Here is a 17,962-nt window from a genome sequence, read left to right on the forward strand (position 1 = left end):
GACTCTCGAGAGCTAGAGGCTTTTCGAAGGAGGCAACCAGAGCGATTGCTAGAGCAAGGAGAACATCCACCCTTAGAGTCTACCAATCGAAGTGGGAAATCTTCCGAAACTGGTGCAAGTCAGTATCCGTTCCTCGACCAGTACCTCTGTAACTCAAATAGCTGACTTTCTCTTATATCTGAGGAAAGAACGATCTCTTTCAGCTCCCACTATCAAGGGTTACAGAAGCATGTTGGCATCAGTCTTCCGTCACAGAGGCTTAGATCTTTCCAACAATAAAAGATCTACAGGACCTCCTTAAGTCTTTTGAGACCACGAAGGAGCGTCGTTTGGTTACACCTGGTTGGAATTTAGACGTGGTACTAAGATTCCTTATGTCAGACAGGTTCGAACCGCTACAATCAGCCTCCCTGAAAGATCTCACCTTTAAGACACTTTTCCTGATATGCTTAGCCACAGCTAAAAGAGTCAGTGAGATTCATGCCTTCAGCAAGAACATCGGATTCTCATCCGAAACGGCTACATGTTCTACAACTTGGTTTTCTAGCCAAACTTGAGCTGCCTTCTCGGCCTTGACCAATATCGTTCGATATTCCAAACTTATCGTATGGTTGGAAATGAACTAGAAAGAGTCTTATGTCCTGTAAGAGCTCTTAAGTTCTATTTAAAAACCTTTACGAGGCCCGTCTGAAGCTTTATGGTGTTCAGTTAAGAATCCATCTTTGCCTATGTCAAAGAATGCTTTATCCTATTTTATCAGACTGTTAATACGAGAAGCTCATTCCCATCTGAATGAGGAAGACCAAGCTTTGCTGAAGGTAAGGACACACGAAGTTAGAGCTGTCGCAACTTCCGTGGCCTTTAAACAAAATAGATCTCTGCAAAGTATAATCGACGCAACCTATTGGAAAAGCAAATCAGTGTTCGCGTCTTTTTATCTTAAGAATGTCCAGTCTCTTTACGAGAACTGCTACACTCTGGGACCATTCGTAGCAACGAGTGCAGTAGTGGGTGAGGGCTCAACCACTACAATTCCCTAATTCCATAACCTTTTTAATCTTTCTCTTGAAATGTTTTATTATTGTTTTTGGGTTGTCCGGAAGGCTAAGAAGCCTTTCGCATCCTACTTGATTTGGCGGGTGGTCAAAGTCATTTCTTGAGAAGCGCCTAGATTAGAGGTTTTGATGAGGTCCTGTTGTATGGGTTGCAACCCTTGATACTTCAGATCCTAGGGGTCGCTCAGCATCCTAAGAGGATCGCGAGGCTCCGTAAGGAAGACGTACTTAAAAAGGCAGAGTAATTGTTCAAGTCGACTTCCTTACCAGGTACTTATTTATTTTATGTTTGTTATTTTGAATAACTGCTAAAATGAAATACAAAATACTTAGCTCATAATAATGTAAACATGTAATGCTGGTCTCTACCCACCCCCCTGGGTGTGAATCAGCTATATGATCACCGGCTAAGTTTAATATTGAAAAATGTTATTTTTATTAATAAAATAAATTTTTGAATATACTTACCCGGTGATCATATATTAAAGGACCCTCCCTTCCTCCCCAATAGAGACCCAGTGGACTGAGGAGAAAATTGGTTCTTTGTTTGCTTGGAGTACTAAGTACCTGCTCGACAGATGGCGCTGTTGATGTACACCCCCACCTGCATAGCGATCGCTGGCGTATTTTGACCGTAGGTTTTTCTGTCGAGCAACAGAGTTGCAGCTATATGATCACCGGGTAAGTATATTCAAAAATTTATTTTATTAATAAAAATAACATTTTTAAATAGATTGCACTCCCTATTGGGAGACATCTTCATGTGATGGTAGTCATGCTGGAACTGAAGCATAGGGAGTTAAAAAGGGCTATTGTAAAACACCATTGGAACTTATGTATTAATACTGTACAGTACTTGGAAACTCTTATTTGGCTCAAAAAGCCGGCCAGTAATTATGTCGTACAAAAAACAGAATACAGTAGCTGCCAAAAGCGAATGTAAACAGTGTACACTCAGTAACCCACCATCAGTCTCCCAAAAGTATACAGTGGGCTTAGACAATGATATGCAAGTTATTTTGCCCCAGCCTCCATCAATCATACAGAGATAAATGCCTAAGTAGCTAGCACATGTCCATTATTTTCTAGCGACTTCCAGTTTCGCTAAAATTAAAGCATCATGTATTAACCTGTAGGAGAAAAAATGATTATGATAACTGGCCAAATTCAATTATGATGTACTGGGCTAAATTAAAATGTCTTGAAATTAAATGGTTAAGAAAATATCAAGGAAGAGGTATAGTGTAAACTGTGAAGAACTCAAGGAGGAGAGAAGAAAAATAAAGAAATTACACGTGTCACATCGAGAGGAAAAGAAGAAAATATTTATAAATGTTTTATTTAAGGAGAGAGGAATATAGAAGAATAAAAGATATTATATATCAAATGTAGCCCAGTGAGGAAAGGAAACTAAAAAATATATCATTATTACTTGCTAAGCTACAACCTCAGTTGGAAAAGCAGGATGCTATAAGCCAAGGGGCCCCAACAGGGAAAATAGCCCAGTGAGGAAAGGAAACAAGGAAAAATAAAATATTTCAAGAAGAGTAATAACATTAGAATAAAGATCTCCTATAAAAACGTCAACGAAACAAGAGGAACAGAAAAGAAATAGGACAGTGTGCCCGATTGTATTATAGGTAAGGAAATTATGGAGCTGTTTATAAAAATGCAAATCCTTCTACCCAGTGCCACCTTTATTGTTTGTCAATTTTCCAGGCTCATGAATTATCTTGCCATTTCTCTAGTATTCTGAATTATCTCTCATTGTTTGGCAGGTAGCTACAGAATTATCTGTCATTTCCCTTAGCATTCAAGTAATAACCATTTCAATATGCCACTAGATTACATTGCATACCAGTTTTATAGGGAATAATTGATTAATATTTACCTTATTACGAGGTCAAATAAGTTTTATTTACTATGACACAATAATTTTTTTCCCAGATATATAAACCATGAATTTTCCCAGCTGGTGATCTTCTGTTTTATATTTCCATGACTATTATTCTTTGTTCTCAATGAATAAGTCAAGGGAATATAAAACACAAGATAACAAAGCCCTCAGAAGAATATTAGGAGTTGAATGGCTGGACATGATTAGAAATGAAACTTTAAGAGAGATTACTTGAGTGCCATATGTGGATGAGATCATGGTGAGGGGTATATGAAGATGGTTTGGGCATGTTCTTCGTACTTCCCAAGAGAAGGTTGTTCACCAAACTCTCAACTGGGCTCCAGAAGGCACTAGAAGAGTTAGAAGACCCAGATCTACATAGCTGAGGACTATGAAGCGTGAAGTAGGAGATGAGGAATGGAGAAATATTGAATTGAAACCTCAAGAAAGAGATGACTGGCGAAATCTAACCGAGGCCCTTTGCATCAGAAGGTGAAGAAAGAGATGATGATGATGATTATTCTGAGTGGAAATTATCCAGTTTTGTATTTTCTCAATTCTTTATATGTACTGTACAATCTTGGTAGGATCCCTGTGAGAAAATGGGGATTTTTGGTTTGGGAAATCCTTAAAACAATATATATCACACCAAGTTAGATATAGAACAGTTGTTATAAGGTAAATAACTCACATCTTAACCAATTGTAAAAATATATAGTTCAAGTGATACCAGTAATTATCAGGCAAATAACTATAAAACATAAAAGTGTAGCAACACGGGTGGCATTCTAATCTAACCTAATCTAGTACACAAAGTCCATACCTGTTCTTCATATTTCAGCTTACTGTCACTAATAAGTAATGGCATATTAGCCTATCGTAGTTAATATTCTACAATTATGAGCTCTTTCTTTCTTATACCCAGTTCAAGTGTGACTAGTCTTGTCAGTGATATTTTTTTTTATTTGAAACTAAACGGCTTGTCTACATTCCACTACTGCTGAATATTATTATTATTATTATTATTATTATTATTATTATTATTATTATTATAAGCAAAGCTACAACCGTAGTTGAAAAAGCACGATGCTATAAGCCCAAGGGCTCCAACAGGGAAAAATAGCCCAGTGAAGAAAGGAAATACATAAAATATATGAGAAGTAATGAACAATTAAGATAAAATATTTTGAGAACAGTAACAACATTAAATTAGATCTTTCATATATAAACTATAAAAATAAAAAAACAACAGAAAGAGAAATAAGATAGAATAGTGTGCCCAAGTGTACCCTGAAGCAAGAGAACTCTAACCTAAGACAGTGGAAGACCATGGTACAGAGGCTATGGCACTACCCAAGCCTAGAGAGCAATGGTTTGATTTTGGAGTGTCCTAGCAGAGCTGCTTATAACTAAAGAGTCTCTTGTACCATTACCAAGAGGAAAGTAGCCACTGAACAATTACACTGCACTAGTTAATCCCTTGAGCGAAGAAAAATTGTTTGGTAAACGCAGTGGTGTCTGGTGTATGATGACAGGAGAATGAAAAGAATAAGCCAGACTGTTCGGTGTAAGCACAGGCAAAGGAAAAAGGAGCCATAACCAGAGGGAAGTATTCAATGTAGTACTGTTGGGCCAGTCAAATGACCCAATTACCCTCTAGTGGTAGTATCTCAATGGGTGGCTGGTGCCCTAGCCAACCTAATGTACCACTTAATATTCTCATGAACTTCACATCTCCTCCCCTTTCATGACAAAGCCATTTAAGTTCTTGCTATTTGTACCTTCGCCAACTTCGTTGCGATGGTTATGTTTTGATAGGCTTGTATTTTGTATGTCTGTCTGTGTGTTTGTGATTTGCTTAACTTAAAAACCATTTGACTGAATCTCATGAAATTTGATGGGATGATTGGCCATGATCCAAGGACAATTTAATTAGATTTTGGGAGTGATCGGGTCAAAGGTCAAGATAACGAAAAAGGTAAAAAATATCTTTTTGCTACATCGTAGTCAATTTTTATGAGATTCAAGTACACAAAGTCAGACAAAATGGATTTATCCCAACACTCGAGAAGAACCTGTTAGAATCACAGCTCTTGAAGACGAGTCGGGTTAACAACAGACAACTTTCTCTGTTCATTATCTAAGGGAGGTATAACCACAGATCCCTGGATACCTGTCTTCTTGGCCCATTGGTAGTTGCTCAACAAATCATGTAGTAAACCTAGCTCATTTGCAACAAGATATGTCTCTTTTAAGATAGTGGTTGTGACCTATGCGTATTTCTCAAATGATGGCAAGATCGAAGGGGGTTTCTACTTCTTTTTCCCCCTTCCTTTGGGTGTAGCAGTCACTCCTTTATGCGATGGCTAGGATACTAGATGCAGGTGAGCCAAGTTATGAAGCAACTTTTCATAACAAACAAGTAAAGTTTAGGAGAAGCTACCCTATCCTCCCAGATGAGGGGGAGGATGGCCAAATACATACTAACACATTTCTCATAAATGACTATACATTTAGACATGTCTTCCACACAAATTTAGGTTTTTCCCTGACTGTCTACAAATCCCTGATAATGACGTAGCCTACGTCCTGGAAAATCTTCAAAATCTGGTGCTGAGTTTCTTTATCATAGACACTTGTAAATATAAGGCTTACCTACCACATCATCTTGTTCAAGTCGTTAGGGGCTGATAGGACCAAGGGACTTTGATATTTCCCAGGAAAGTTAACCAGCCAGTCTGGTTCTAGGGACTTCCTCCCTCCTAAGGATGTCTCATATCAAAGGACAAAGTTTTGTATTCTTGTTGTACATATCCCAATTTTTTTTAAGCTCAGTGGTTGGTTGTGTGGGTGGGCCTTAGTCGCCATCTTGTTAAGTTTTATTAGCTATATCCTGCTATGCCAAAAGTATCCTATTAAAGGACTCAGATTTGTAAAGTTTGGAAAAATACAATTTCTAAAAATTTATTTTGTCTAAAATTTGAAGCTCTTAGTTAAGAGGTCATGTTTGTTGTGTTTTTTTTTTTTTTTTTTTTTTTTTTTTTTGCACTATTCCCCTTACTTGTCCAAGGAAAATCATTTATTTTTGTGGCTTGAAATGGCCCTCATGCCCTTTAACAATTTAGTAGGTACCACGGCAGGAAAATAGTACTTGAGTGATAACTGTAAGCAGATAGTGAAATGCACTCAAAAACAAAGCACAAGAAAAGGTCTGTCATTACTGGATAAGAGAAATTAAACATCTCTAAATAGTTCTTTACCGCATAGTAACAATACAGTGAACCCTCGTTTATCGCGGTAGATAGGTTCCAGTCGCGGCCGCGATAGGTGAAAATCCGCGAAGTAGTGACACCATATTTACCTATTTATTCAACATGTATATTCAGACTTTTAAAACCTTCCCTTGTACGTAGTTCTGTTAACAAACTACCCTTTAATGTACAGAACACTTAATGCATGTACTACAGTACCCTAAACTAAAACAGGCACAAATATTAAAGGTGATTTTATATCATGCATTTCCTAAACACGCTAAAAAGCACAATAAAAAATGGCAACCAATGTTTTGTTTACATTTATCTCTGATCATAATGAAGAAACAAACTGGAGGTAGAGCTTTGCTTATTACCCAGACATATTTCCCATACTTTTCCCTTAGAACTACATCACATCTTCCTACTTTAGATATATATATATATATATATATATATATATATATATATATATATATATATATATATATATATATATATATATATATATATATATATATATATATATATATGTATATACTGTATATATATGTGTGTGTGTGTATATATATATATATTTATATGTATACACATATACATACCTACATATATACATAAATACATGCATACATATATATATATATATATATTACTGTATATATATGGGTTATGGAAAAAATCCGCGAAGTGGTGAATCCGCGATGGTCGAACCGCGAAGTAGCGAGGGTTCACTGTATAGCAATGTTAACTGTAACATATAATTATAACAATTTTCATCTTAGTTTTGAGAAATTATCCTATTATTTAAGGAGGTATTGGAGTTCTAAAGGTATCATATAAATACTTTTTGTAAGCTCTAGATCCACATTTACTGTAATAATATTCTCTATTTTCCAGAAAATGTATCCCCATTGAGAATGGTTCGCCTGAATACTTCTGCGAGGGACTCCGGTGCTGAGGCTCTGCTGGAGTCAGAGGATAGACAAGAAAATGCTGCTCCTAAGACTGGCATCCTAATGCTCAATATGGGAGGACCCCAGACATTAGATGAAGTTCATGACTTTCTTTTGCGTCTCTTCAAAGATCGAGATATTATACAACTCCCTTTCCAAGAGTAAGATTTTTCATTTAATATATTTTTTGGGGAAAAAGTAAGTGCAAGTTGTGATTAGAATATGTTCCGATGCATTATTTGTTTTTCTTTTTGAGTATGGAGGAATGCCCAGTCAGAGGTGATAGCTAAATGTTTAAGTGTTCAATATCTGTTTAAACCTATTTCATTTGTCCTTTATTGTTATTGCCAGGTTTCCAAAATAAATTTTTTCCTACTTAGGGAGGTTTATCCTGAATCAAATTTCTTTTCCATGGTATTTGAAAAATTATTTTAGGAAACATTCACAATGAATTTGGAAGTTATCATGTCAAAGGATAGCTGGGCTTCCTTTTTTATTGGTGTCTTCACCACTATAGTACTTGGTTCATATGTTCCCCACCAACAACCTGTGAAACATAATATGGACTTACTTTCTTTCAACCTGGCAATGGAGTTTGCAGTAACAGTTTTCCATGCTAAACTGCCCCACATCTTTTTCATTATGGATTACTTTGTCCTTTTGTTTAGTAGTACAAAACAGTATTGTTCTTATTATTGAAACTATTGATAATTTGAGATTTTGGATTGACTAAGTGCCAATAGTGGGAATTTTAGTTGAGAAGCTATATTTTTGGAAACTAGTGTCTTTCTCAATGTATACCTTCTATTTCCATCTTATACCACAAAGTTTACTTTATTTACCTTCAAACTCTCATTAAATTAAACAGCTTAGTTCATTTTCATTGCAAGAGCTGTTATGATGAGTTCTAATATCACTGACTTTTGCAACTTCAAAAGTCAGCTTTAGGGCTCCCAAAAATAATGATAAGCCAAGTACCCCAGGTTGTTGGGCATTCTGCTATACATATTATGCATTTGTTCTGTCACTAATACAAACCCTTTTTGCTCTTTACTAGGGAATATACTTTCGGGGAAGCTGGAAGACTAGCCATATGATTTTTAGCAAGGTACAACTACCTCACTGCAAGTTAGCGGGGATTAATACCAGCTACCATTCTCACACACCTGTGTTGTCTCGTCACTTTTGCTTTTGGCTCAGTTGAGAGTGGACATTGTTCCTCCCTTCCGCCTAGTTCTGACTGGCCTTTAACCCTTTGGCTCTTATCCCTTAACAAAATTCGGGGTGAGGTACAGTGCATATGGCCTTAGCTGAAAAGTGACGTTCGCGAACTAATTTTTTTTTTTTTTTAATCAGTACATCCAAACTAGAACAGATTAAGGTTTCTGGTTTGTTGCTTTATATTGGAAGAAGATTGAACCTTGTACTAATGTAAAGAAACAACTAGAATGCTAAAAAATAATAAAAAATGGGTGTTGAATGCAAAATTTTTGAAAGAAGTTATTAATACTTTAATATAGAAATTCATGAAAAATACAATAATTATGTTTGAGGATTTTTTCTACTACGCAAATTGTGTAGAATTGTAGATATTTCACGTGGATGCAACCTCTCTAATATATGTATTAGTAAGTGAGGGGTAAATAAATAAAAAGTAGATACTTTTTTCCAGAGCAAAAATTTCAGATTTTCCTACCTACTTATATGATGTTTGTTCCGTAACCGAAATACAAACCACGCTATTTACATTGGGTTTACTTTCGGCGTAGCTGAAATGACGAGCCAATAGTTTTTAACGAGGGTTAACTACCCCCGCGCTAGTTAGCGGGGGTAGGGGAAGGGGTAGCTTACTACCCCTTCCCCCCACACACCGGTGATTTGCTTCACTTCACTTTTGGCTCCGGCGATGAACAGACGTGTCTGTCCATCGTCCTCGTATGACAGCCTTAATCTTTTTTGCTTTTCCTCAGCTTGTGTGCGTTTGAAGTTGGCCTCACCCTTGGATATCCATCATGCGCAAGTGCCCTGGTATTGCCGGTCGCCCTTGCGGTACTTTCATGTCTGCGGTGGATACAGATCCTCACACCCTTTGCCCGCAGTGTCGAGGCCGACGGTGTGACAGAGAAAATAATTGTAGTGAGTGCAGGGAGTGGTCTGCCTCCCAGTGGGAGAAGTTTGGCCTCCGGCGTAAGAAGAAGTCCAAGAGAGACCGTTCTCCTTCTGGGGTGACCTTGAAGGAGGAAGGCTCTCGGGACTCTTCTTTCGCCGCCCAAACCTCCTCCGAAGCTCCCCCTCGTCCGGCTCCTAAGGAGAGACCGCCAAGTGGGAGCGCAGGCCCTAGTTCTGTTTCCCGACCTTGGGTTGGGGGAGAGGGCGTCGCCTCCCATAGCGGGGCGGCTCCCCCTCCTCCCCCGGGGGAGGTTATTGATAATGATTTGTTGTCTCATGATGATCTCTTTCAGCTTTGGGCTTCCTTGGGGCTGAAGGACCTGCCCACCAAGGAAGCCCTGATTGATCTTGTCCAGTTAGGGGCCGCTGTTAAGCAGTCGCCGGTGATAGCAGAGGTAGATCCTCTGTCTATCGTCGACGTCGTGGTGACAGAGGCTTCCGACGGGTCGGGGCAAACCTCTGCGATTCCTGATGAGGATGACGTTGCTGAAGGCTGTCCTCCCCCTTCTGTACATCCTTCGAAGGGGGAGGGGAGTCCCACGGGCTCTTCTGCTGCCAAGCCTCCCTCTCGGGGGAGCGCATTGACTGAGACTCCCCTTCGGAGGACGGATGATCCTGATGACCCTCCTCGTGGCCGCCTTCGCCGTAAGGCTCACCCTCCGCTGCGTCGTAAGGGCCTTCCGTCTCCCTATAAGGGTGCTAAGAGGTGCCTTTTTGAATCTTCTCCTTCTTCCTCCGAGGGGGACTCACCTCGCCGTAAGCAGCCTGCAGCTCCTGCCTCCTTAGACCTCTCCAGGGATCGATCTCCAACGCCTTCCAGACCTTCCGCCCCTGGTGCAGATGGACAGCAGTCTGACCTCGTCATCCGACGGGCAACGGTCCCTTCGGGGCAAAGGGTTGCCTCCCACGGTATGGGGGCTTCCCTAGCGCGTCGGGTTCCCCTGCGCGCCCTTCTGCAGTGTTAGCGCACAGGCGCTCTCCTGCTCGTCAGCGTTCCCCTAATCGCCAGCGCTCTCCTGTTCGTCAGCGCTCTCCTGATGATCGTCGCCCCACTGCTCGCCAGCGCTCTCCTGAGTGCTCCAAACATCCTGCTGTTCCTGTTGTTCACCCTGCGCGCCAGCGGTCTCCTGAGCTCCCTTCTGCAGTGTTAGCGCACAGGCGCTTTCCTGCTCGTCAGCGTTCTCCTGATCGCCAGCACTCTCCTGAGTACTCCGAACATCCTGCTGTTCCTGTTGTGCGCCCTGCGCGCCATCGGTCTCCTGAGCGTTCTAGATCTCCTGCTCGTCAGAGCGCACCTGCGCTCCCAGTTCCTGACACACGCCCTGTGCGCCCACGTTTGCACGCGCGACCTGGAACTTCGGTTCAGGTCTTGGACAAGGACTCTTCTTCTCCTCGCCCTCGCGATCCTGTTCGCCAGCCTGTTCCAGCACAGCAACGCTCGCGGTCGCCTGCGCCTAGTTCTAATGCTACTGTACGCCCTCGCTCCTCCTGTTCCTGAGGCCGTTCGTGAATGTTCGCCTTTGCGCAACGCGCCGGCAGCTTCCACACAGGATTCCACACGTCGCCCTTCTGCTCGCCAGCGATCACCAGCTCGCCAGCGATCACCAGCTCGCCAGCGATCACCAGCTCGCCAGCGATCACCAGTTCGCCAGCGACCACAGACGCGTCAACGTTCGCCTGCTCGTCAGCGATCTCCTGCGCGTCAACGATCCCCAGCGCGTCAGCGATCTCCTGAACATCGGCGATCTCCTGACTGCCCGCGTGATCTTTCGCCTGCGCGCAAGCGCTCTCCTACGTGTCGGCGCCCAGAGGATCTGGAGAGACATGGGTCTCCTTCTTCCAGCTCAACCGCTCGCGGTTGCTCGCCTGCGCGTTCTACGCGGCATCGCTCGCCAACATGCCACCATGCGCCAACGCGCCATCGCTCGGCTACGCGCCAGCGTTCACCAACGCGCAATCGATCGCCTGCTCGCCATCGATCTCCCACGCGTTACAGGTCCCCTGGACACCATCAACAGCAGTCGTTGGAGCGATCTCGTTCGCCCGCGCGCCAATGCGTTCCCTCGCTGACGCGCCAATGCGCTCACTCGCCAGCTCGCTCTCGTGCTCGCTCGCCCTCGCGCTCACGTGCTTGCCCGCCCACGCGCTCACGCGTTCACTCGCCTACACGCCCGCGCGATCGCTCCCGCGCTCAATTGTCTACGCGAGTTTGCGCACCCGCTCTTCAACAGCCTCTCGCGCGCGACTCCTTAGTGTCGCCTACGCACGAGCGTCAGCGCGACCCCCGTTTGCGTCGGGTTCCGCAGCTCGCGACAGCAGCAGGGACGCGTGTCGCCAGACCGCAATCAGGATCGCCTCCGCCTAAGCGCAGGTCTCTGTGTCAGGATAGGGAAGACCCATCAGAGAGGTCAGAACAACTTTCTTCCCCGTTTTCTTCACAGGCAGGTCCAGTGGTGTCCACTCCGAAGGATCGCCCGACCCCCTTCCCTCCAGCAGGAATTTCGGACTCTGTGTCCGTGACTCGGCAGTCCTGGTTTGGTCCTCTGATGCGGGCGTTAGTGAAGGCTATGAAGCCGGCACTCGCCGATCAAGGACACAAACCAACGACGGCCTCGCCCCCGCTGAAGAGGAGAGGAGTGGACTTCGTGGTGACTTCTCCCAGGGAGAAGCTGGTTCCTAAGAGGTCCGTTAGGAAGGCTCCATCCCCTTCGTAGGCGCTTTCTCCTTCTCCTGAAAACGAGGCTTTTCCGTCCTCAGGAGAATCCAGTGAGGTAATGGTCTCCCCCTCGGCACCAAGGGGGGAGTCGTCTCCTCATGGAGGGGAATCGTCTCGCGTGGAAGGCACCTTCCAGGCCTCTTTGTTGGGGTCGTGTATCCCGCCCAGGAGGGAACCTAAAGACTCCAAGACAGTTCCGAAGTCTTCTTCGCGAATTCGTCAGGTTCCAGCTGCACTCCGGGAGAACGTCCACGCATCTCCCCAGGAAGAGATTCCGGGGACGGGAGACTTAGCTGCCAGTCCGCAGGGAGGAGACCAGCAAGAGTCGGAGCACGCCTTCTGGCAAGTCCTGAGCCTGATGAGGCAACTCAACGGGTTCATGGATCCCGTGATCGCCTCCCCGGGAAGGCAAGGACACGATCCTGGATCAGGTGTACGGTACTCAGAAGCCCCCCAAGGCCAGTGCGGCTTTGCCCTAGTCCCAGGGGCTAAAGAGTGCCAGAGCCAGGGCCAATGCTCAACTCGCGGGTCTCGCCTCCTCCAGTCGTTCCTCTGCCGGGAACAAACTCCTCCCACCTCCTCGTCTCCAGCAGAGGAGGTACTTCGAGATCATGGGGGATTCTAGCCTCGCTTTTCCCCTCCATCATTCGGTAGAAGAGCTCGCTAGGGGAGTTCCCCTTGAGAAGCTCTCCGCCCGGCAGGTGACGTTCTCGGCGTTGGAGATCCTGAGCCATGAGAAGGTTGCGAAGGTGGCTAGGTTCTCTGGGCATCCTATTGCGCTCCGAGGATCTGTCTAAGGAGACCAATAGGAAGGCCCTGGAGACCTTCCTCCTCTCGGGCACTCGCTCCATCGAGTTCCTGGCACATCAGGTTACTAACCTTTGGGCCAACTCGGTGTTGAAGTGACGTGACGCGGTGACCGAGAAGATTCACCCGAAGGTCCCCGCCGTGGATGTCTGCAGGCTCAGGCACGCTTCCCTCCTTGGGGGGAATCTGTTCGAGCCACAGGACATGGAACGCACAGCTGAGAGGTGGAGGCAGTCGAGCCAGGACTCCCTCCTCAAAGGGCCCTTACATCTCGGCCCTATAAGCCTCCAGCTACGCAGCAACTGCAGCAGCAGCCTCGCAAGACACCAAAGCAGGCACCGGCAGCTAAGAAAGTGGTGTCTAAGCCCCAGCCCTTCCAGCCAAGGTCAAGAGGGGCGGTAAGTCCTCCAGGGGAAGCAAGACTCCTAGAGGGAGCGGCCACGGCCGCAAACACTAGGAGTGGCAGTCCCCCCGCGTGTCCACCTGTGGGGGGATGCCTTCAAAGTTGCGTGCACAGGTGGCAGCAGCAAGGGGCCGATGCTTGGACGGTCTCTGTGATCGGCCAAGTCTATCGCGTCCCATTCACGAGATCTCTACCTCCCCTGACAGCGAATCCAGTGTCGTTGAGCTCCTATGCCATGGGATCGGTAAAGGGGCTAGCCCTTCGGGCAGAAGTCGAGACCATGCTCAAGAAGGATGCTCTCCAGGAGGTCGTCGACAGCTCCCCAGGCTTCTTCAGTCGACTCTTTCTTGTAAAGAAGGCGTCTGGAGGCTGGAGACCTGTCATCGACCTCTCAGCTTTGAACAAGTTTGTCAAGCAAACTCCGTTCAGCATGGAGACAGCGGACACGGTCAGACTTGCAGTGAGACCACAAGACTTCATGTGCACACTGGATCTGAAGGACGCGTACTTCCAGATCCCAATCCATCCGTCTTCCAGGAAGTACTTGAGATTCAGCCTAGACAGCAAGACCTACCAGTTCAAGGTGCTGTGCTTCGGTCTCTCCACAGCACCTCAGGTGTTCACCAGAGTGTTCACCCTGATTTCATCTTGGGCGCACAGGAACGGCATCCGTCTCCTTCGTTATCTGGACGACTGGCTGATCCTAGCAGATTCGGAGTCGACCCTTCTTCGACAACGAGACAGGCTTCTGGGACTTTGCCAGGATCTGGGGATCGTGGTAAATCTCGAAAAGTCCTCTCTGCAGCCGTCCCAATGACTGGTTTATCTAGGCATGTTGTTAGACACCAATCTCCACAAAGCCTTTCCATCAGACGACAGGATAGCAAGGCTGAGGAGGGTGGCGGAACCCTTCCTCAGGCAAGAAGAGCTTCCCGCCCAATCGTGGTTGCGTCTCTTAGGTCACCTGTCCTCCCTGGCTCGTCTGGTTCCAAACGGCCGTCTCAGGATGAGATCCCTGCAGTGGCGGCTTAAGTCCCGGTAGAATCAAGGATCCGATTCCCCGGACGTGCAGGTCCCGATAGTTCCTTCGGAACAGGCGGACCTGCGGTGGTGGCTGGTCGACGAGAACCTGCAAAAGTGAGTAGATCTTTTCGTCCTCCCCCCGGAGTTGACACTGTTTTCGGACGCGTCAAAAGAAGGGTGGGGGCCGCACATTCTGAACCAGAGGACCTCAGGCCTTTGGTCAGAATCAGAAAAGTACCTGCACATCAACCTGCTAGAGATGAAGGCCGTCTTTCTGGCTCTTCAACAGTTCCAACGGACCCTGGCGGGTCACTCCGTGGTGGTGATGAGCGACAACACCACGGTAGTGGCTTATATCAACAAGCAGGGAGGTACTTTTTCGCAGCAGCTATCCCATCTTGCAGTAGAGATTCTGAGGTGGACCGAAGTCCACTCGATAACACTATCAGCTTGCTTCATTCCTGGCAAAAGGAATGTGCTCGCCGACAGTCTGAGCAGGGCATCCCAGATAGTGAGTACCGAGTGGTCTTTGGATCCTCAGATAGCCAACAAAGTCCTGACTTTGTGGGGTTCCCCGACCGTGGATCTGTTCGCGACAGCCTTGAACTTCAAGCTGCCCCTGTACTACTCCCCAGTCCCCAAGGCACTCTGGCAAGATGCTTTCCAACAACAGTGGGATAACATCGACGTGTACGCCTTCCCACCGCTCTGTCTGATGAGAAGGGTGCCCAACAGGACCAGACTATTGGTCAACTGTTCGATGACTCTGATAGCTCCGCTATGGCATCACGCGGAATGGTTCCCGGACCTTCTGCAGCTCATGACGGAGCGCCCGAGAGAACTCCCTCCACGACACGAGCTACTCAGACAACCACACTGCAACATCTTTCACAAGGCCGTAGCCTCGCTTCGGCTTCACGCCTGGAGACTGTCCAGCGTCTCCTCACGGAGAAGGGCTTTTCATAACAGGTTGTGAAGAGAATGTCTCGGCACCTGCGAAAGTCCTCTGAGGGAGTCTACCAGGCAAAGTGGAGAGTCTTCTGTGGTTGGTGTTGTGGGAGGGGTATCTCTCCACTCGATGCCACTATAACAGTAATAGCGGAGTTCCTCGTGTATCTGCGTGAGGAAATGCGCCTTTCGGTCTCAGCGGTGAAAGGCTATCGCTCGGCCTTAAGCTTGGCTTTTAGGCTGAAAGGAGTGGACATTTCTTCCTCGCTGGAACTCTCTCTACTCATACGTAGCTATGAGCTTACCTGCCCTCAGTCGGAAGTGAGACCTCCTCCTTGGAATGTGGTTCGGGTTCTCAGGGCTCTTAAGAGACCTCCCTTCGAACCATTACGCCAGGCCTCTGATCGCCACCTGTCTTGGAAGACGGCTTTCCTGCTCGCTTTGGCCTCGGCCAAGCGAGTTAGTGAACTTCATGGTCTCTCGTACAACATCGCCCATTCAAGGGGATGGGGGGAGGTAACGTTCAGGTTCGTCCCTGAGTTTGTTGCCAAGACTCAGAATCCTGGAGTGCCGGATCCACGATTCGACTCTTTCAGGATCGCGAGTCTCCGTTCTGTAACAAGCGACCCAGACCAGCTGCTACTATGTCCAGTGAGGAGTCGGAGGTATTACTTGAAGAGAACAGCTGCAGTTCGTCCTCAAGTGCGAGCGTTGTTTGTTAGCACAGGCAGGACGAAGAGGAGGGTCACCAAGAATACCATCTCGGCTTGGATTCGAAGGGTTATCCATCACGCCTTGAATCCAGACCCTCCTCCGTCACGTCGCCCTAGGGCACACGATGTCAGGGGCATTGCTACGTCCCTGGCCTTCAAGAGAAACTTCTCTGTGACGCAGGTGCTTCAAGCTGGGGTCTGGAAGCGTCAGACGACCTTCACAGCCCATTACCTGCAGGACGTGACCCACAGGAGCCTCGATACCTTTTCTATCGGCCCTGTGGTGGCTGCACAACAGCTGGTCTAACCTCAGGCTCCTTTATGGACAAGTAGCAGTAGGTTGAGGGCGTTGTTACCCGGTTTTAGTCTGCGTGAATGAAAGAGTATGTCTGACCCTTACTTCTTTCTTCATCCTCCCCTCTCTTGGGGAAGCAGCATCCTGGTCTCCGCATAGCTGACCTCAACCTCTGCAGGTAACCCATGCTTCCTTGTGCTCCTAGTATTAAGTTCAATACTGTCGCGTCCCCCATACCCTGACGAGGTGGTATTGGGAACGTCCTATCCTGGATTCCTATCTAAAGGTCTCAAGGTCAACTTCATAGGACGAGTCACGCTCTTTCCTCCACACACAGCTTATGTAGGCCACACGTTCCTCGCGAAGCAAGGAACTTGTGAGGTGCAGGGGCTCCTTTTCTCAAGTGCTACTCACTGGGAGGTGGAGCCCCCGGTTAAAAGCCAAAGTCAGTAAGGCTGGGGACTTTCCGCCCTTCCTAAGGGGTAAGTCACCCAATGTAAATAGCGTGGTTTGTATTTCGGTTACAGAACAAATGACAAATTCGGAGATAATTTGTATTTTTCCTAACCATACAAACCTTAGCTATTTACACATATTTGCCCGCCAGCTGTCCCCCAAGTCAAGTCCTACCTCTAAGTGAAGTGAAGCAAATCACCGGTGTGTGGGGGGGAGGGGTAGTAAGCTACCCCTTCCCCTACCCCCGCTAACTAGCGCGGGGGTAGTTAACCCTCGTTAAAAACTATTGGCTTGTCATTTCAGCTACGCCGAAAGTAAACCCAATGTAAATAGCTAAGGTTTGTATGGTTAGGAAAAATACAAATTATCTCCGAATTTGTCATTTTTCATTGTTACAACATAGCAAATATAGATATGGAAAAATTATGGACATCATTGTAAAGTGGATTAAATATGCAATAAAATGAAAAAATAAAAATTATAAATTGTTTGAAAAATATTGAGCAATTTACCGTTACAAAATGGAACAAGTTTTGCAATTTTGTTGTGGGTGTTTTTACAATAACATATTATGAATAGAAGCATTAATACTTTGATATTGTTTTTATATACTATACCATATAAAAGTACAAAGATTGAGCTTTCACATCATGTATGGGCATGTATATTATAGTTATTTACATACGCACAAGCCCACCTCTAAAAATTTTTCTACGAGCATAAATTGAAAAAAAGTCACATTGGAAATCAGCATAGGCCTGCCATGCATGCGCTGCTACTACCAGTTTTCCTTTAGACTCCACATGTCCCTCAACTATCTGCCCACTTGTTTTAAGTGATGCGCGTATTTACACCAAAGTTTCCCCGAAAATAAGTTACATATGACGCAGGAATTTGCGTCATTGGATCACTTAATGCAATAAATATTTTCACGCGTCATTGCGTCATTGAATCACCAGAGGGTTAACTAATCTGTTTTGTCTTTTACCTTTTCAGGTGTTAGTTTGCTTCTAGGCAAAGATGCAGACTTGTCCTGGACCTGAGGGACGCAAGTACGGAACCTTCATGTCTTCGGTTGAGACAGACCATCACTCTCTGCAGAGGACGACCTTTTACGCTGGAGGATACCTGTGCTGAATGCTGGGAGTTGTCATTCTCCCAGTGGGAGAGATTTAGTTGAAGGCAGAAGAAGAAGTGAAAGAGGGATTCATCTGCTTCCGGGTAATCCTTGAAGGCGAATAAACATCGATTTCCCTCTTCTGCTTCTTGATCTCTG

The 17,962-nt window shown here is 45.7% G+C and overlaps 1 protein-coding gene across 2 annotated transcripts in view; it reads left to right on the plus strand.

Moving 5' to 3' along the window:
- The window catches only part of LOC137622195 (ferrochelatase, mitochondrial-like), a 100,474-nt gene that overhangs the window by 6,294 nt on the left and 76,218 nt on the right, over window positions 1–17,962 (plus strand). For both annotated transcript variants that reach the window (XM_068352647.1, XM_068352648.1), the window contains exon 2: window positions 7,101–7,317. In XM_068352647.1, coding sequence (XP_068208748.1) covers window positions 7,101–7,317 — 217 coding nt within the window. The remainder of the gene's footprint in view (window positions 1–7,100; window positions 7,318–17,962) is intronic.

This window comes from Palaemon carinicauda, chromosome 29, assembly GCF_036898095.1.
Source record: "Palaemon carinicauda isolate YSFRI2023 chromosome 29, ASM3689809v2, whole genome shotgun sequence".
Taxonomy (NCBI): domain Eukaryota; kingdom Metazoa; phylum Arthropoda; class Malacostraca; order Decapoda; family Palaemonidae; genus Palaemon; species Palaemon carinicauda.